Source organism: Erythrolamprus reginae, chromosome 2 (genome assembly GCF_031021105.1).
Source record: "Erythrolamprus reginae isolate rEryReg1 chromosome 2, rEryReg1.hap1, whole genome shotgun sequence".
In the NCBI taxonomy this organism is placed as follows: Eukaryota; Metazoa; Chordata; class Lepidosauria; order Squamata; family Dipsadidae; genus Erythrolamprus; species Erythrolamprus reginae.
This window is the reverse complement of record NC_091951.1, coordinates 100,018,110-100,035,343: the sequence shown is the minus strand read 5'-3', so window position 1 is coordinate 100,035,343 and position 17,234 is coordinate 100,018,110. Positions and strand designations below refer to the sequence as shown.

The 17,234-nt window shown below is 42.6% G+C and overlaps 1 protein-coding gene across 13 annotated transcripts in view; it reads right to left on the bottom strand.

Annotated features, from left to right (window-relative positions):
* UIMC1 (ubiquitin interaction motif containing 1) overlaps positions 1-17,234 on the bottom strand; it is a 107,354-nt gene that overhangs the window by 39,485 nt on the left and 50,635 nt on the right. For all 13 annotated transcript variants that reach the window (XM_070738937.1, XM_070738938.1, XM_070738939.1 and 10 more), the window contains 3 exons: positions 13,399-13,523; positions 10,721-11,854; positions 1,086-1,150 (listed from right to left, as the gene is read on the bottom strand). In XM_070738937.1, the coding sequence (XP_070595038.1) occupies positions 1,086-1,150; positions 10,721-11,854; positions 13,399-13,523 (1,324 nt within the window). The remainder of the gene's footprint in view (positions 1-1,085; positions 1,151-10,720; positions 11,855-13,398; positions 13,524-17,234) is intronic.

The window sequence follows — 17,234 nt, the reverse complement described above, 5'->3', positions numbered from 1 at the left end:
AAGAACATTGTTTTGAATTTTCAAACGTGTGTGTGTGCGTGTCTGAAATTTGTACCCTTGAATTTTCGGGAGGCTCCTATCCGAGAGCCCGGCAGAACACACCCGAGCATAGTAGCAGGGTTAATAAGCATTCATTTAGTGACTGGTTCAAAGTTCAACAGCGCTGAAAAAAGTTACTTAAAGCCCATGCATGGTTTTATGACCATCACAGGTCACATGATGCAGAGCCAGACACCTGGCACCCATCAGACATTTATGACAGTCACAGTATCCTGGGGTCACGTGATTGCCAGCTGCAATCTTCCCAGGTGGCTTCAGACAAGCAAAGTCAATGGAGAAGCTGAAAGGGCAGGTCGCAAGTCACAGACAATACCTTTGCTTATGACTACAGTGATTCACTTAATGACTGCACCATTTAACGATGAATCAATAGAGGCTGGAATATACAACCACAATAGTGACTGTAAAGTTGAAGGCTACCTGTAAGAATGAGAATGCATACAAGTTGTCTTCAATTTAGGATCACAATTGGGACCAGAACTTCTACCACTACACAATAAGCTCATTAAGCAACGGAATTCTGATTTTGCAACCTTTTCTACTGTAGCCATTAAGCAAATCACATGGTTATGAAGTGTATCTGACTACCCCATCCCCTCAAAAAAAATTACCATGCTTGTGGGAAACTGTCTGGAAAGGGCGCAAATGTTGATGCTGCAATCTTAAAACACAGGGTAGTGGCCCCAAATCATGATCACGTGACTATTGAGACACTCTGACAGTCGTAAGTGCAAGGACCGGTCATAACTCACTTTTTTCAGTGCCATCACAACTGGCTGCTAAATGATCGGTTGGAAGTCAAGGACTACCTGCATGCAATTTTCAGACAACAGGACAAGAAATTACCTACCACATTTAATCCCCATGCAAACAAAAATGACATCCCTGTATTACAACTACCACATCTTTAACCTAATGTAGTCTGCACTCTGAAATAGTTACAGGTACAAGACAGAATTTCTGGGCTGCGGCTTCCTCAGGAGCCTCTCTTGCAGAGTCAACAGTGATGAGATATATCTCCTTACCTTTGTGTAATCTGTAGAGGCTCCCTTTCTTCAAGCGTATCTTCTGCAAACAGCACTTGAGAAGCCTAAGAAGAGGAAGAAACATAATTATTATTTGACTATGCATTATAATATCGACTCTATTACAGGTAGTCCTTGACTTATAACAACCATTCATTTAGTGACTGTTCGAAGTTACAAGAGAACTGAAAAAAGTAAGGGATGATCAGTTTTTACACTTACAACCCTTGTCAGGCTGGTCTAAAAAGGCACAGGAGTCTCCTAGCGCTAAGGCAGTGATGGCGAGCTATGGCACAGGTGGCACGCAGAGCCATATCTGCTGGCACACGAGCCATTGCCCTAGCTCAGCTCCAACGTCCATGTGTGTGCCAGCCACTGATTTTTGGCTCACACAGAGGCTCTGGGAGGGCGTTTTTGGCTTCCAGAGAGCCTCCAGGGAGGATGGGGGAGGGCATTTTTACCCTCCCCCGGCTCCAGGGAAGCCTTTGGAGCCTGGGGAGGGCAAAACATGGGCCTACTGGGCCCACCAGAAGTTGGGAAACAGGGGAGTGGGGGAAACCTTTTTCCTCCTCCCCAGGCATTGAATTATTTATTTATTTATTTATTTTGTCCAATACACAATGAGGGTTTTAGTGGGTATATATATATACACATAGTAAAATACATGATGAAGGTCATAGTAAAATATATCTATGAAAGAATAGAAGATATAGTAATAGAACATATAAATGAAAGAATAGAAGAAGAGATATAGGAATAGAAGAAAGGTATAGGAGATACAGGAGAGCAATAGGACAGGGGACGGAAGGCACTCTAGTGCAGTGATTTTCAACCTTTTTTGAGCCACGGCACATTTTTTACATTTACAAAACCCTGGGGCACAGGGTTGGGGGGGGGGGGGGAGGGCGGCTAAAAAAAGTTTGGAGAAATTTTTTTTCTCTCTTCCTCCCTTTCGCTCTATTTCTCTTTCTCCCTCCTTTCTCTCCCTTCTTTTTTCTCTCTCTCCATCCCTCTTTCTCTCTTCCTACCTTCCTCTCTTTTTTGCTCTCATTCTCCCTCCCTCCCTCTATGTCTTTCTCTCTCCCACCTTCCCTCTCTTTCTCTCTTTCTTTCTCTCTCTTTCTTTCTTTCTCTCTCTCTCTTGATTTCTTTCTCTCTCTTTCTCTCTTGTTTTCTTTCTCTCTCTCTTGCTTTCTTTCTCTCTCTGACCTTCGCGGCACACCTGACCATGTCTCGCGGCACACTAGTGTGCCGCGGCACACTGTTTGAAAAACACTGCTCTAGTGCACTTGTACTCGCCCCTTACTGACCTCTTAGGAATCTGGATAGGTCAACTGTGGATAATCCAAGGGTAAAGTGTTGGGGGTTTGGGGATGACACTACGGAGTCCGGTAAAGAGTTTCACGCTTCGACAACTCGGTTACTGAAGTCATATTTTTTACAGTCAAGTTTGGAGCGGTTAATATTAAGTTTAAATCTGTTGTGTGCTCTTGTAGTTGTTGTGGTTGAAGCTGAAGTAGTTGCCGACAGGCAGGATGTTGCAGCATATGATCTTGTGGGCAATACTTAGATCTTGTTTATGGCGTCTTAATTCTAGGCTTTCTAGGCCCAGGATTGAAAGTCTAGTGTCGTAGGGTATTCTGTTTCGAGTGGAGGAGTGAAGGGCTCTTCTGGCGAAGTATCTTTGGACATGTCTGAGATGCAGTATGGGTTCCAAACAGATGAGCTGTATTCGAGGATGGATCTGGCAAACGTTTTGTAAGCTCTGGTAATTATGAGTGTGGGCACTCACGCATGTGTGATAGCACACCCCCACACTCTTTCGGCACCTGAGGGGAAAAAGGTTCGCCATCACTGCGCTAAGGAAACCAGTCCAAAAGTCAGGTTGCTATTGGCAAGCGAAAAACTCCGCCTGTCAGCCGATCAGCTCAGCTTGAAGATGGCAATCGGAGCAGCCCAAGTGAAGACTAGCAGCCTGACGAGATAAGCCTCTAAAGAGAGCCGGCCACCTGATCTGCCCTGTTCCCTGTCCTAGCACAGCAAGAGAAAGATCAAATAGACAAGCCTGTAGCCTTCCCAATTGCCCTAAGGCAAGCGGAGCAGGCACTCACTGTTAGGAAGCCCAAAATTGTTTCAGGAAAAGAGAGGAAAAATAAAGTAACAAAAATCCAAGGCAGGGTTCAGAAAAGATAAAAAATGTTGGAAAATGAAAACAAATTGGAAGCCAACCCAAAGCTCGAAAGAGCGAAGAAAAAAGCATCCAAGAGCTGAGGACTGGACTGAATGACTGAGGAATGTCACCAAGGAGGCCGATCCTCAGGAAGTTCAATCCAGTCCATATAGATCTCCGATGGTAGGCCTTACTGGCCTACTGCCTCTTGGGTGAGACCTCTGGAGCTCCGGCGGTTTTAAGGCCCCTCCGGGCCCCGTGGAGCCTCCAGCAACTCATGGAAGGGAGCGACCCAGTGACTCTGTCCTCCAACACGGACCCTCCAGCCCTCGGGGCCTGACAGGATGGCGGGGGTGAGTACCCTGCAAACACACCCACACCAAGTTACGAGGGGTTAGCCACACTAACCTCCTCAGCGGTATCAGGGGGAGGGCTGGGCTACCCATTCAAAAAAATGGACGTGTATACTGCACGAGTCAAAAAGAGGGCGGGGAAAATATTTACTGACCCCTCACATCCTGGACACAAATTGTTTCAACTCCTACCCTCAAAACGTCGCTACAGAGCACTGCACACCAAGACAACTAGACACAAGAACAGTTTTTTTTCCAAACGCCATCACTCTGCTAAACAAATAATTCCCTCAACACTGTCAGACTTTCTACTAAATCTGCACTTCTATTCTACTAGTTTTTCTCATCATTCCTTTCACCCATTTCCTCCCATGTTGACTGTATGACTTTAACTTGTTGCTTATATCCTAAGATTTTTATTAATATTGCTTCTTCACTGCTTATTTGACCCCTATGACAATCATTAAGTGTTGTACCACATGATTCTTGACAAATGTATATTTTATTTTATGTACGCTGAGAGCATATGCACCAAGACAAATTCCTTGTGTGTCCAATCACACTTGGCCAATAAAAATTCTATTCTATTCTATTCTAGTTATGGGGCTAAAACAACCCATCCTGGACTTCGATGTGAGGGGAAAAGAACCAATCTGAAGAATATGAACGCATTCCAGATACTTAATGCATCACTTTATTGTCCAGAACAGAAATACAATCTTGCAAAATGTTTTGTGAGTAAATATACCCTGAAAAATGAAAGTCCACATCAGAATTAATTAGCTGGATGTAAAATTGACAAAAGGATTATCACTTCATATCTACAGACATTAGTGAGACATTAATTGCACTATAAATGCATATTCTGAAAAGTAAATATGTTTTACTGTACAAATTTTAAACGAAGTGGCTTTCTGGATTTGATAATTCTTCCAGGGCCAGGTGCTAAATATTTACCTATCTGTGTTTTTCTACACACAAAGCTTTCTACTCTGAGAGTAGAAAACTAGAATCTCTAGCCTGACAACTGTCACACCCCTTAATTCTGACAGATCTTTAACCTTATGACTACACTTTCCCTGTTTCCACTCCTACCCCCTATTTACTTTTTCCTTTCTCCCTATGCCCCACCTTTCTTTGTTAACTTAAGAAAACATTATGTGAGCTATCTATTTGGGGGGGAAGATCATGGCCTTAACTATAAGTGAGGACAGATACTATACATCAGGGTGTCAAACTCACGTCGTCACATGACAGATTGAGACTTTCCCCCCCCCCTTCGCTAAACCAGGTATGGGAGTGGCCCGCGGGCTGTGAGTTTGACAGCCCTGCTATACATAATCTTCTGCCTACTATGTTTCAAGAGCAGAGTCAAAACTATGGGAAAAGCTTGCAAACACTGCTTAAAGGGGGAAGGCAAAGAGCCCTAGGGCCATGAGCAGACATAACATACATACTTTCCCAATGCATATGTGCCATCAGGTAACATATTTGAATCCTTGGCAACTGCCTAGATTAGACCTTGGCAAGATTTTTGGGAAATGGGTTTTGCTTTTCCTCCTTCCCAGGGCTGGAAGAGAGAATGATTGGCCCAAGGTCCCCCAGTTGGTTGCATGCCTATGGTGGGACTAGAACTCATAGTCTTTTGGCTTCTATCCTGAAGTCTCTACATCAAACTGGCTTTTCCATTGCACTTTGCAAAGAGGTCTTATAGTCTACTGTAGAGTAGATGTCTAAAATACAATACGAATTACCACCTCCAAATTTATCTTTCTCAGTTCCCTTTTTGAAGGGAAAGTGCTTATCCAGATTCAGAAAGGTTAATATTTGTTCAAATCAATCCCAGAAAATAAATTAAGAAAGTGACTTGCTTCCTTGGCAAGAAACAGACATAATTATACTTAATGTTAAAGTAGATAGATTTGAAGCCCCTTGTCCCCATACCAAAGCATAATTGTCCTCAATCCAGATGATTAAAGGCCTGGAAATGAAAACATATAAAGAACAGTTGCAGGATTTGGGTTTGGCCAGCCTAGAGAAAAAGAGGGACTGGGGTGGGGGGGGACATGATGGCAGTATTCATGGCATTGGACCAGAATACCGCCGGAACCGCCTTCTATCGCACGAATCCCAGCGGCCGATAAGGTCCCACAGAGTTGGCCTTCTCCGGGTCCCGTCGACCAAACAATGTCGTTTGGCAGGCCCCAGGGGAAGAGCCTTCTCTGTGGTGGCACCGGCCCTCTGGAATCAACTCTCCCCGGAGATTAGAACGGCCCCCACCCTCCTTGTCTTTCGCAAGTTACTCAAGACCCACCTATATCGCCAGGCATGGGGGAATTAAGACACCTCCCCCAGGCTTTCTTATATTTTATGTTTGGTATGTATGTGTTGTATGGTTTTTAAATTGTTGGGGTTTTTTAATGTAATTTTATTATTAGATTTGTTCCATTGTTAGTATACTGTTTTTATTGTTGTTGTGAGCAGCCCCGAGTCTTCGGAGAGGGGCGGCATACAAATCTAATAAATTGAATTGAATTGAATTCCAGTATTTGAGGAGCTGCCATAAAGAGGAGATAGGGTCACTTTATTTTCCAAAGCACCAAAGGGCAGAACAAGAGACAATGGATGGCAACTAATCAAGGACAGAAGCAACCTGGAATTGAGGAGAAACTTTGTAACAGTGAGAACAATTAACCAGTGGTACAGTTTGCCGTCAGAAGATGTGGTTGCTTCATCACTGGAGGTTTTTCAGAAGAGGCTGGACAGCCATTTGTCTGAAATGGTACGGCAGAGGGTTGGACTATGCATAAGCAGGGGCTTGGACTAGAAGATCTCCAAGATCCTTTCCAGCTCTATTCTGATTGATTGATTGATTGAATCCGAAGCAGCTGCTCATAAAATGGAGGAGAGATGGGAGAATTAGCATGGTTGGGGTATTCACAGCAGTTTCATGGGAATGCTATTTTCAGCAGAAATCCACATCTGCTGCAACATCTTGTTTCACTCTAAGTCTGGACAACAAATAAGAAAAATGTTCACCTGTGTCAACAGAAGTATCTGCTTCTTCCTAAAGAACATATGGAGCTTGAAAGAGTCACTCAAGCACTTTAACCATTTTAACAGCATTTCATGTAATCACAGTGAGCAAACAACCACTAGGGAAGACCTGGAGAAACTGTAGCTGTTGCCTTCATTAACCATTTTGCAAGTGAGCAAATGCAAGTGGCATAGTTAAATAGGCCTGCCACTAATGCAAACCATCCGAAAAAGCACCTTGCAGATTTTACACTTACAACTTATTCAGCTATATTATAATAGCAACAAGTGGCTCCACCAAGCAGCTGGCTGATAGCATCTGCTTGGACTGAACAACTAAGGAGACATGTTGGCACTTTAAATACATTAGTGCTTCCACTACTGTCAACACAAAGGGCACCGAAACTGTGACAAAGTATGCTGGTAGGTAATTACGACAAAGAAAAATACGATGCTCAAATGAAGCTTAAAACATGGAAAGTCGCCTTTGAATTATCTGCCCACTGCCTCCATGTTCTATTTCATGTGGAAGAAAGAAAAGCAATGTTAAGAATTACCTGTCGTGAAGCTTATTGTCAGACTTGGCTGCCATCCCACTTTTACTTCTCTGTTCTGCTATTATAAAGTTCTTTTGTGTCTATTTACAAGTGACCACTTGAGCTTTTTGCATTCTAATTGTGTTTTCAAGTTTCCCCAATTATGCCATTTGTCTCGTGGGCTCCTAAGGCAATTTTAAATGTCAAGACCATTATTCCCTAACTTGAGCTGCACAAAAGGCTCAAGAATTCAGCCGTGATGGCGGTTTTCTGTGCATTTCACTTGCCAAAATACGTTCCAAATTAAATGTGGTCAGAGGTTCCAACAAGAGAACCAAAGAAGGTTTGACCTTAAACCATTCAGGCCATTGCCAGCTTATCATAAGTGAGTAAAGAATTTGGGCACAAAGCCAAGTGTTTCTCTTTGTAGGTCACCTTTAAGGTTGTTTAAATATAACCACTTTGGATCCAGGTCTGTGAGACCTAAAGCACAACTTGTACCGTTCTGCCACTTCTAAAAGAATATGCAGACGTGACAGATTTTCCTCTGAGTGTTCAATATTATAAGGTAGAATATAAATATCACAAAACGTCTTTCCATCACCAGGGTAAACAATCAAATATACTTGAAAATAGTAGCAACAAGGTTCAGCTTCAGTCAGAAGAAGATAAAGTTATACAATGATCAAGCAGTGAAGTCATTATGAAAAACGAGGGTTGAAAAAGGCTGACACAAACTTAAATTACAACAGCAATAAATATTTCACCTGACTAGCAATGGGTTTAAAAAGACCCGGTGGTGACCGACAGCTGCCTCTTGCCCCTGAAGAGAAAACCTGACACCTAGCGGCCACGCCATAAACATTTAAATGACACTTTCTGCAAAGGAAGCCAAGGATTAAGGTTAGTTCTGGCCTCACTGCAGAAACTCCGGCAGCTAGAGAGACTGTGAAGTTTTCCTGGATATGCCCCATTGTTTGTTTTATCCTGTAACATAATGAATGAAAAGGAGAATGCGCTGCTCAAAAATGCAAAGCAGAAACACAGAGGAAGCATGAAAGATTGATAGGTTTGGGAAAAGTAATAACTCCAGAGGACAAAGCAATAAAACAAATTCAATAACATAAATTAAAATTTCAGTTCAGAGTAGCAAAAGTTCACAGCGGAAAGCAAACCATGTTCCACCACAATTGCCCGAATATATAAGACCATACGGGATTCCACATCCTGTTGATTCCAATATATGCAACTGGCATGTAATTATGACAGTTGTACTGTCCTGAGGTCTTGTGATCACTATTTGTAATCTTCCTAGCTGGCTTCCAGCAAGCAGAGTCAACCGGAAAAGCCAGATTATCTGAATGACTCCATGGTTCACTTAACAACTGCGATTATTCGCTTAACAACTCTGGCAAAAAGGCTCATAAAATGGGGCAAAACTCAAAAAATTGTCTTGCTTAGCAACAACATTTTTTGAGCTCAGTTGTGATCATAAGTCGAAGACTATCAGTATTATTAAAAGCAAATTTTCAGAGGACCCTAAGGGCTTCAGAATCCCTGAAGCATCATTGGATATCATGTTGTAAGCCACCCTGAGTCTCAGGAGAAGGGTGGCGTAGAAGCCGAATTTGTAGGGTAGGTGGGTAGGTAGGTAGGTAGGTAGGTAGGTAGATAGAGAGACAGATAGACAGACAGACAGACAGACAGACAGACAGACCAGTGATTTTCAACCTTTTTTGAGCCGCGGCACATTTTTTACATTTACAAAATCCTGGGGCACACCACCAACCAAAATGACACAAATCAAATAAATAAATATGCATACATACATACATACATACATACATACATACATACATACATACATACATAAATAACCCCCTCATATATACAATCCCATGTAACATCCCCTTATAAATACTGTACAGTCAATCATCAATCATCCCTCCTCAAATTTATACCACTGTCTCATTTCTGGGCACTTCTCCTGTCTTTCCCCCTTTTCTCTCTCATTCCTTCTCCCTCTCACTTCTCCTCTTTTTCCATCCCTGTCTCTCCCCCCCCCCCCCCTATGTGTGTGTGTGTATACACACTCGAACCATTTCCAAAACCAGTTGAGGGCTGGGGTTTTTTTCTCTTTTATTCTTTTCAAAAACAGGTGTGGGCTGGGGGGCGTTTCTTATTATTTGGGTGCTTTTTACCATATGCTTCAAGAATCACTTCTCTCTCTCTCTTTTGTTTCTCTCTCCTCTCATTCTCTGCCTCAATCATTTTCTCATTTCTCCTTTTTTCTCCCCTTTTTGTTCTCATTTCTCTCTCTCCTTTCCTCTCCCTATCTGTCTCTCTTGCTTTCTCTCTCTCTTGCTATCTCTTTTTCTCTCTTGCTTTCCTTCTCTCTCTCTCGTTCTATCTTATTTTCTTTCTCTCTCTCTCACATGCTTTCTCTCTCTTGTTCTTTCTCTCTCTGTTGCTCTCTCTCGTTCTCTCTCTTATTTTCTTTCTCTCTCTCTCTCATGCTTTCTCTCTCTTGTTCTTTCTCTCTCTCTGTTACTCTCTCGTTCTCTCTTATTTTCTTTCTCTCTCTCGTTCTCTCTCTTGTTCTCTCTCTTATTTTCTTTCTCTCTCTCTTGTTCTTTCTCTCTCTCTCATGCTTTTTCTCTCTTGTTCTCTCTCTCTCTCTCTCGTTCTCTCTCTTCCTTTCTTCTCTGTGGAGGCCGGCGAAGGTTTTCCTTAGTTTGAATGTTCTGAGCAAGCTGGCAGAGGGATGGGAAGCAGCCCCTTTACTGACAGCCCAGGACGGGACTGTGAGAGGGGTGGGCGTTTCCACAGTGCTCGGAGCGGCTAGCGGCCGGATCGCCAGCGTCGCTGCAGCCACCGCTGTGGGAGGAGCCGGAGAGAAGGACAGATTGGGCGGGCGGGGACAGCCACAAGTGGAAGCCTCAGCCCTGGAGCTCCCACTTGCAGAAGCCGCCCCTCCCCCGGCTATTGCCCGCCGCCGCTATTAGCGATGAGAAGCCATGGGCGCAAGGGGGCCGACTTTAAAAGCAACCTTTGCTGGCCTCCCGCGGGAGGGTGCCAATAGCGGCGGCGGCGGCAGGCAATAACCGGGGTGGGCAGCTTCTGCAAGTGGGAGCTCCAGGGCTGAAGCCTCAGCCCTGGAGCTCCCACTTGCAGGAGCCGCCTCGCGGCACATGTGACCGTGTCTTGCGGCACACTAGTGTGCCGCGGCACACCGGTTGAAAAACACTGAGATAGATAGATAGATAGATAGATAGATAGATAGATAGATAGATAGATAGATAGATAGATAGATAGATAGATAGATAGATGACAGATAGAATAAATTCCGTACACTAACTGGCAACTGACATGTATAATTCTTTGTGTCCTCTAGAATTCCCTCTAACCTCATCTTAACTGCTGAAAATCAATAGCATAATCTCCTGCCATTTTGATCTAAGAACGCGCATGGCAGAAAAATGCTTGGCCACTCTGCTCTTTTTTTGTTGATTCATAATTTTCCAGGTAGGGCAAAGTTACCTGAAGAGAGCTGCTTGCGGATTCATCTCCACCCTCGGAGTTCCTTCCTTCTGCTCCATCCCCTGGTGGATGTTTGTCAGATTCTCCGTTGACTCGGGAAAGGACACAGTCAACATTATCAGGTTCCTTTTTCTCATCCACGTCCTCCCCTTCTTGATCATCAGTATCTTCCCTTTGTCTTGATGTTTCCTTGTCTTTAGCAAGATTTGTTTGTCTCAGGGACCATGAATTAGGAACAATAGGTTCTCCAAATGGCTTCTTCTGCAGGAGCTGCCGCTGAGCCCGTTTCAGGCTTTTCTGATAAACCTCAAGCTGGCACATGATGACTTGAGTATATTTGTTAGGATCTATCCCTTTGGGGCAGAATGGGACACCCCAATAATAGTCCACCACGTCCGGTTCTTTGTGTTGGCATTCCTCGTCACTCCAAGGAAGAGTGCAAATTGCTGGTGGGCTTCCTGGTGGGCCTGTCCTTTCTATAAGCTCAGCAGAAAGCAGTGTATTTTTGCCACGCTCAGCCTGATCTCTCAACTCAGAAGGACTTGTGTCGTGATCAAAAGCACTCTGCTGCTGGGCTTCCTTCTGTAGGACTCCTGGGCAGTCCACATGAAGGTTTCCTTTGAAGTCATTCTGGGAATGTTCCATTTCGTGGCTTGTTGGAGTTAGAAGGCTGCAATTTCCCACAAAGACTTTCTGGAAGTTCAGCTCCCGAGACATCCCATGTCTTTGGGGAAATATGGGACTGAGAGTAATAGGTAACGCCTCTTCTTCCCCAGGTGATATATCACACGAGCAGTTCCCAGCTGGTGAGGAAGTGCCTGACCTTGCAAAAGTCTGGCTCTTCCCTGGAGATACAGTTATGCTAGAAACTAGTGAGCGTTCAACTATGTCCTGGCTTAACCTGGTCAGTACTACAAGAGGACTCTTGGAGACATCTGTCTCTGTGCTCCCATCCATGTTGTCACTTGGAAAGAGGGAGTTGGACTTGGAGCAAGAAGACTCAGAGCAAGGTGGCGAAATTGCAGGAAGATGAGAATCCTCTGGTCCAGATGGAGGGTCTTGCACTGGAGATCCTGATGCCTGGGAAAGGAGAGGCACGGGAGCAGCAGCAGAGAACTCAGAAGCTTGGCAGCTCTGCAGGAAGAACAAGAACAGGCATTGAATGAAAATGATTTGTGTGCGTGTGTGTGTGTATGTGTGTATATATATAGATAGATCTATCCTAGTCTCCCTTAATTTTCAAATTCAGCAAAAACATGTGACACATACAGATAGAATTGTCGGCTATCAATAAAATTAACTGCCTTGGAAATGGCCCTGGGTTGGACCGAGAGGCAAAAAAGGAGCTGTGATGTTCCTTCAATATACCAGGGTGATTTGACACAAAAATATGTAACCCTTCCCTGGTACAGAGCTGAAAGGATTGGATACTGTAGCCTAAAGGTTAATTCTCTGCCTTACAAGGCAAAGGTTGCAGGTTCAAGTCCCAGTGAGGGTATGGCTAGCTGATGAGGCCAAAATAAGGCCTAAATATATCTATCCTAGTCTCCCTTAATTTTCAAATTTAGCAAAAACACGTGACATATATACATATACTTATACATACACATAGACATACATACATACATACATACATACATACATACATATCACATGTTTTTGCTGAAATTTTAAAATTAAGGGAGACTAGGATGGCACCATTTCGGCCTTGTTCTGGCCTCATCAGCTAGCCACACCCTTACTGGGATTTGATCCGGCAGCTTCTGCCTTGTAAGGCAGAGAATCACATCCACCATCATCAGGCTGAAGTTGTTAGCTTCGTGCTGCTTTGAATATAGTTAAACTTTCATATAATTAAAATTTCAAGGCAGTTAATTTATTCATAGCCAATAAACTATATTCTGTATGTATCACATGTTTTTGCTGTATTTTTAAAATTAAGGGAGACTAGGATAGCGCTATTTCGGCCTTATTCTGGACTCATCAGCTAGCCATACCCTTACTGGGATTTGATCCTGGGGCTTCTGCCTTATAAGGCAGATAATTAACCTCTAGACCATCAGATCTGATCCCTTCAGCTTTGTACCTCCCTGTGGTCTGGTCATATGTTTATGGTGTTTGCTTGCAGCTGCTGAGCCAGCACTCCACACCCACCCACCAGTATTTATAGAGGGAAGGCAGCTCAGATCTCGCTGTGTTTGCCCTAACAAAAGGACAAAAGCACCAGCCTGAAGATGACGAGTGGGACCTTGTCAAAACGTCGCCAGAAATCTCTGAAACTTACACGGGAAGAAACCCGAATATGCCAAGACTTTCATATCTGTACCCATGAAAATCTACGAAAACAAGTATATATGTATATGTATGTGTGTGTATGTATTCTTCTAATTATTAAATCAAATTGACTGCTGTTCTACACAGTAAAAAACATAAATGATACTTCCACATTAATCTGCTCAGTGATAGCCAACGGTGAAATTAGATATTATGCATCAATAAGTCCATTAGCATAGTAAAGCTTAACAAATATATTTGTTGTATTTGCTCTCTTGTAGGATGCTTTGTCTAAGACTAGGATACCAAGTGAAGTTTCATCAGCCAGCCTTGGAGAAAAGTCATGTCTACAGGGAAAAAGAAAGGGGGGGAAAGAGTAAAAGTAGAACATTTCTTCTACTTACACTAAGGCTCTCAGCAATGGCTTTTCTCAGAAGTTCTTCCTCTTCCTCCTCTTGTGAATTTAACTGTCTGGCTTCTTGCTCACTCATTTTTAAAGCCCAGGCAAATTGTTCATCTTCTGACATCTCTGAGAAGATTAAAATAACATTATAAATCATGATTAAATTATGGACCCTTAATTCTTATACTTGAAGGAGACGGAAGACTTTCAGCTTCAGAAGGGGAAAACCCACAATAAATTATATAAAAAAACATTAAATAGGAAATTATTATAGTGTTTACCCTCAAAATTGGAATAGGGAGTGCTAAACAAAGTGTAATGTATTCTGAAAAATATTAAATAATTGAGCCCAAGTCAGGCAGTTAGCTGAAGTTCCCACAGCAATCACAACTTTGACTTTTTAGATACATTCATCATAATGAAATATCTTATTAGATAATCATATGGCAGTAGCTCTATTTTTAACTTTCACATCTAATATATAAATCAGAGAACAGTGGAAACAAAGTAGATTTTGAACACAAAAGAATGCTTTAAAAATGTCTAAAACAGAATGGGAAAGAACCTTGAAGATCTTTTAGTCCAAGCCACTGCTCAGACAGAAAACCCCTATAGCAGTGATGGCGAACCTATGGCATGGGTACCACAGGTGGCACGGGGAACCATATCTGCTGGCACACAAGCCATTGCCTAGCTCAGCTCCAACATGCATATGTGCGCCGGCCAGCTGATTTTTGGCTCAAACAGAGGTTTTGGGTTCCAGGTGGATGGGGGAGGGCGTTTTTACTCTCTCCCAGCTCCAGGGAAGCCTTTGGAGCCTGGGAAGGGTGAAACACGAGCCTACTGGGCCCATCAGAAGTTGGAAAACAGGCTGTTTCCGGCCTCCAGAGGGCCTCCGGGGAGGTGGGGGAAGCTATTTTCTCCCTCCCCATGTGTTGAATTATGGGTGTGCGCACTCACGCATGTGTGATAGCGCGCACGTACGCTCTTTCGGCACCCGAGGGAAAAAAGGTTCGCCATCACTGCCCTATATCATTTCAGACAAATGGTTGTCCAATCTCTTCTTAAAACCTTCCAATCTTGGACGATTTATTTGTTTGTTTGTTTGTTTGTTTGTTTGTTTATTCAATTTTTATGCCGCCCTGCTCCTTAGACTCAGAGCGGCTTACAACATGTTAGCAATAGCACTTTTTTAACAGAGCCAGCATATTGCCCTCACAATCCGGGTCCTCATTTTACCCACCTCGGAAGGATGGAAGACTGAGTCAACCTTGAGCCGGTGATGAGATTTGAACTGCTGACCTTCAGATCTACAGTCAGCTTCAGTGGCCTGCAGTACAGCACTCTACCTGCTGCGCCACTTCTGAAGACAAGTCATTCCACCAATTAATTGTTCTGTCAGGAAATTTCTCCTTAGTTCTAGAGACCAAGGGTGTCATACTCAAGGCCCGTGGGCAGGATTCAGCCCACAGATCTGGCCTGCGAAGGACTGGCCTGCGGTGCCTCTGCTAGTGAAAACGGACCCCACGGGCCTTGTTTTCCTCTCCAAAAAGGTTAGATGCGCCTTATGGAGCACCTTATACTCTGAAAAATATGGTATATAATACATTATACAGTATATTATATGTATATAATAGTATAGATATGACGGTCTTGGTATATTCGGGTTTCTTCCCGTGTAGGATTTGGAAATTTCTGGCGACGTTTCGACGAGGTCCCACTCGTCATCTTCAGGCTGGTGTTTCTGTCCTTGTTCTAGGGCGAACACGTCGCCAGAAATTTCCAAATCCTACAAAGGAAGAAACCTGAATACACCAAGACCGTCATACCTGTACCCGTGAAAATCTATGAAAACAAATAGTATAGATAATATATACAATATATAATTCTGTTATTATAAGAATATATTGGAGAATGCTATCATTATTCTATTCAGAAAAAGGTTCTACTTAGAAAAACTACAAAAGCCAAGTAACTTTTAGCATCATTTCATAGGAAACAACAGTGCTACTATCTACTTCCTAGCTCTAAGCAAGATTTTTCAGAACATATTAGAAACAGCATATGTTGCTTTGACAAGAACAACAAAAAAACCCCCGAAGATGCTTCAGAAAACATTTATTCACTGTTATTTCTGATCCACCGTTTTCACTTGACAAAAAAATATTGATGCTCAGAAAGCCAAATGATAACTCCAACGATTCTACCCTGTGTTTCAGAAACTCTGAGGATCTGACGAATACTGTAAAACACTTTTCCACCAAATAATTATAGGCTGTTGTAAGTTTTTCCACACCACAATTCTAAGGCAAACAAAAGCATCAAAATATCGTATTCAGGAGTGCAAAACAAAGAAAGCAGTATCTTGAACAAACACATCAACTTGCCGTAAGATAAGGAAACATTCCAGTGAAAAGTCTCTGGGCGCCAAAACAACATAATACAATTTTGTGTCTTCAAGAGCATTCTGACATATGTTCAGTTCACATAAGAAATAACTCCAGAGGAGAATAAGAGCTGACAGGTAGATTACCGAACCCCATTTCTCTCTCGGTTGCAAAAGAATGACAGCAAGCCAGTTTGGCTGCAAAAGAAACATAAAAACAAAACATGGACTTCTCAAAATCTGATGAAGATACAGCTGAGATAAAACAAAGTAATTCCGAACTGACTTTCATGCTGCCACATAGATTGAAATACGTGTTGACAGGGCAAACCGCTACATCACACAGGAGCAGCCTATTGCCATCAAATAATTATTTATAGTGTAAGCCAAGTTTCAAAAGAGAGAAGGAGGCAGGGAGAATGCTTGCCTGAAAAAAGCAAGAGAATTAGTAACTTTTCCACTTTTGGATCTGCCTCATTTATTTATTTATTTATTTTTTATTTATTTATTTTGTCCAATACACAAAGAGGGTTTAGTGGGTATATATCTATATACACATAGTAAAATACATGATGAAGGTTATAGAGGTTATACTCGTAGTAAAATATATCTAAGAAAGAATAGAAAAGAAGATATAGTAATAGAACATATCAATGAAAGAATAGAAGAAGAGATATAGGAATAGAAGAAAGGTATAGGAGATATAGGAGAGCAATAGGACAGGGGACAGAAGGCACTCTAGTGCACTTGTACTCACTCCTTACTGACCTCTTAGGAATCTGGATAGGTCAACCGTGGATAATCTAAGGGTAAAGTGTTGGGGGTTTGGGGATGACACTATGGAGTCCGGTAATGAGTTCCACACTTCGACTCATCTATCACTCACTTCCATTCCACTCTCCCATCATTTCAAAAAACATATAGTCTTTGAATGAAAAAAAGGTTACCCATTTCTGTCTTAAATGGAAAGAGTGGATTTAAATTTGTTAGCAATGCAAGTAAAGTAGAGGTGAAGATACTGGAAACTTTGCAAACTTACAGCAACTGCTCCATTGCTATAGTTTTATCAATGGGAGGAGGCATAATGTTATTATCCTTCATTCCCATTGCCCAGCACTTTTGCATCATAACGGAGAATATATTATACAGCTAAGCTTTTAGTTCAGTTGATTTGACCGTGGACCTGGTGGAACTCAAGCACTAGCCGAATGCTTTAAAACAAGATTTCCATATGTAGTAACTTCCGGGTATACGGGCATCAACTCCCCAAATTCTAATCAATGGCCACGCCGCTGGCTTTTGAAGTCCATGCACCTAAAAATTGCCATGACTGAAAGCAGTAATTTAAAATGATTGTAGTTGTATCTTAACCTTCTCCTATACAGTCTGTTCTACAGGAAGGCTGAGAGCAGCTATATCTTCACAAGCTGGTTGAAGTTCTCACAAGATGG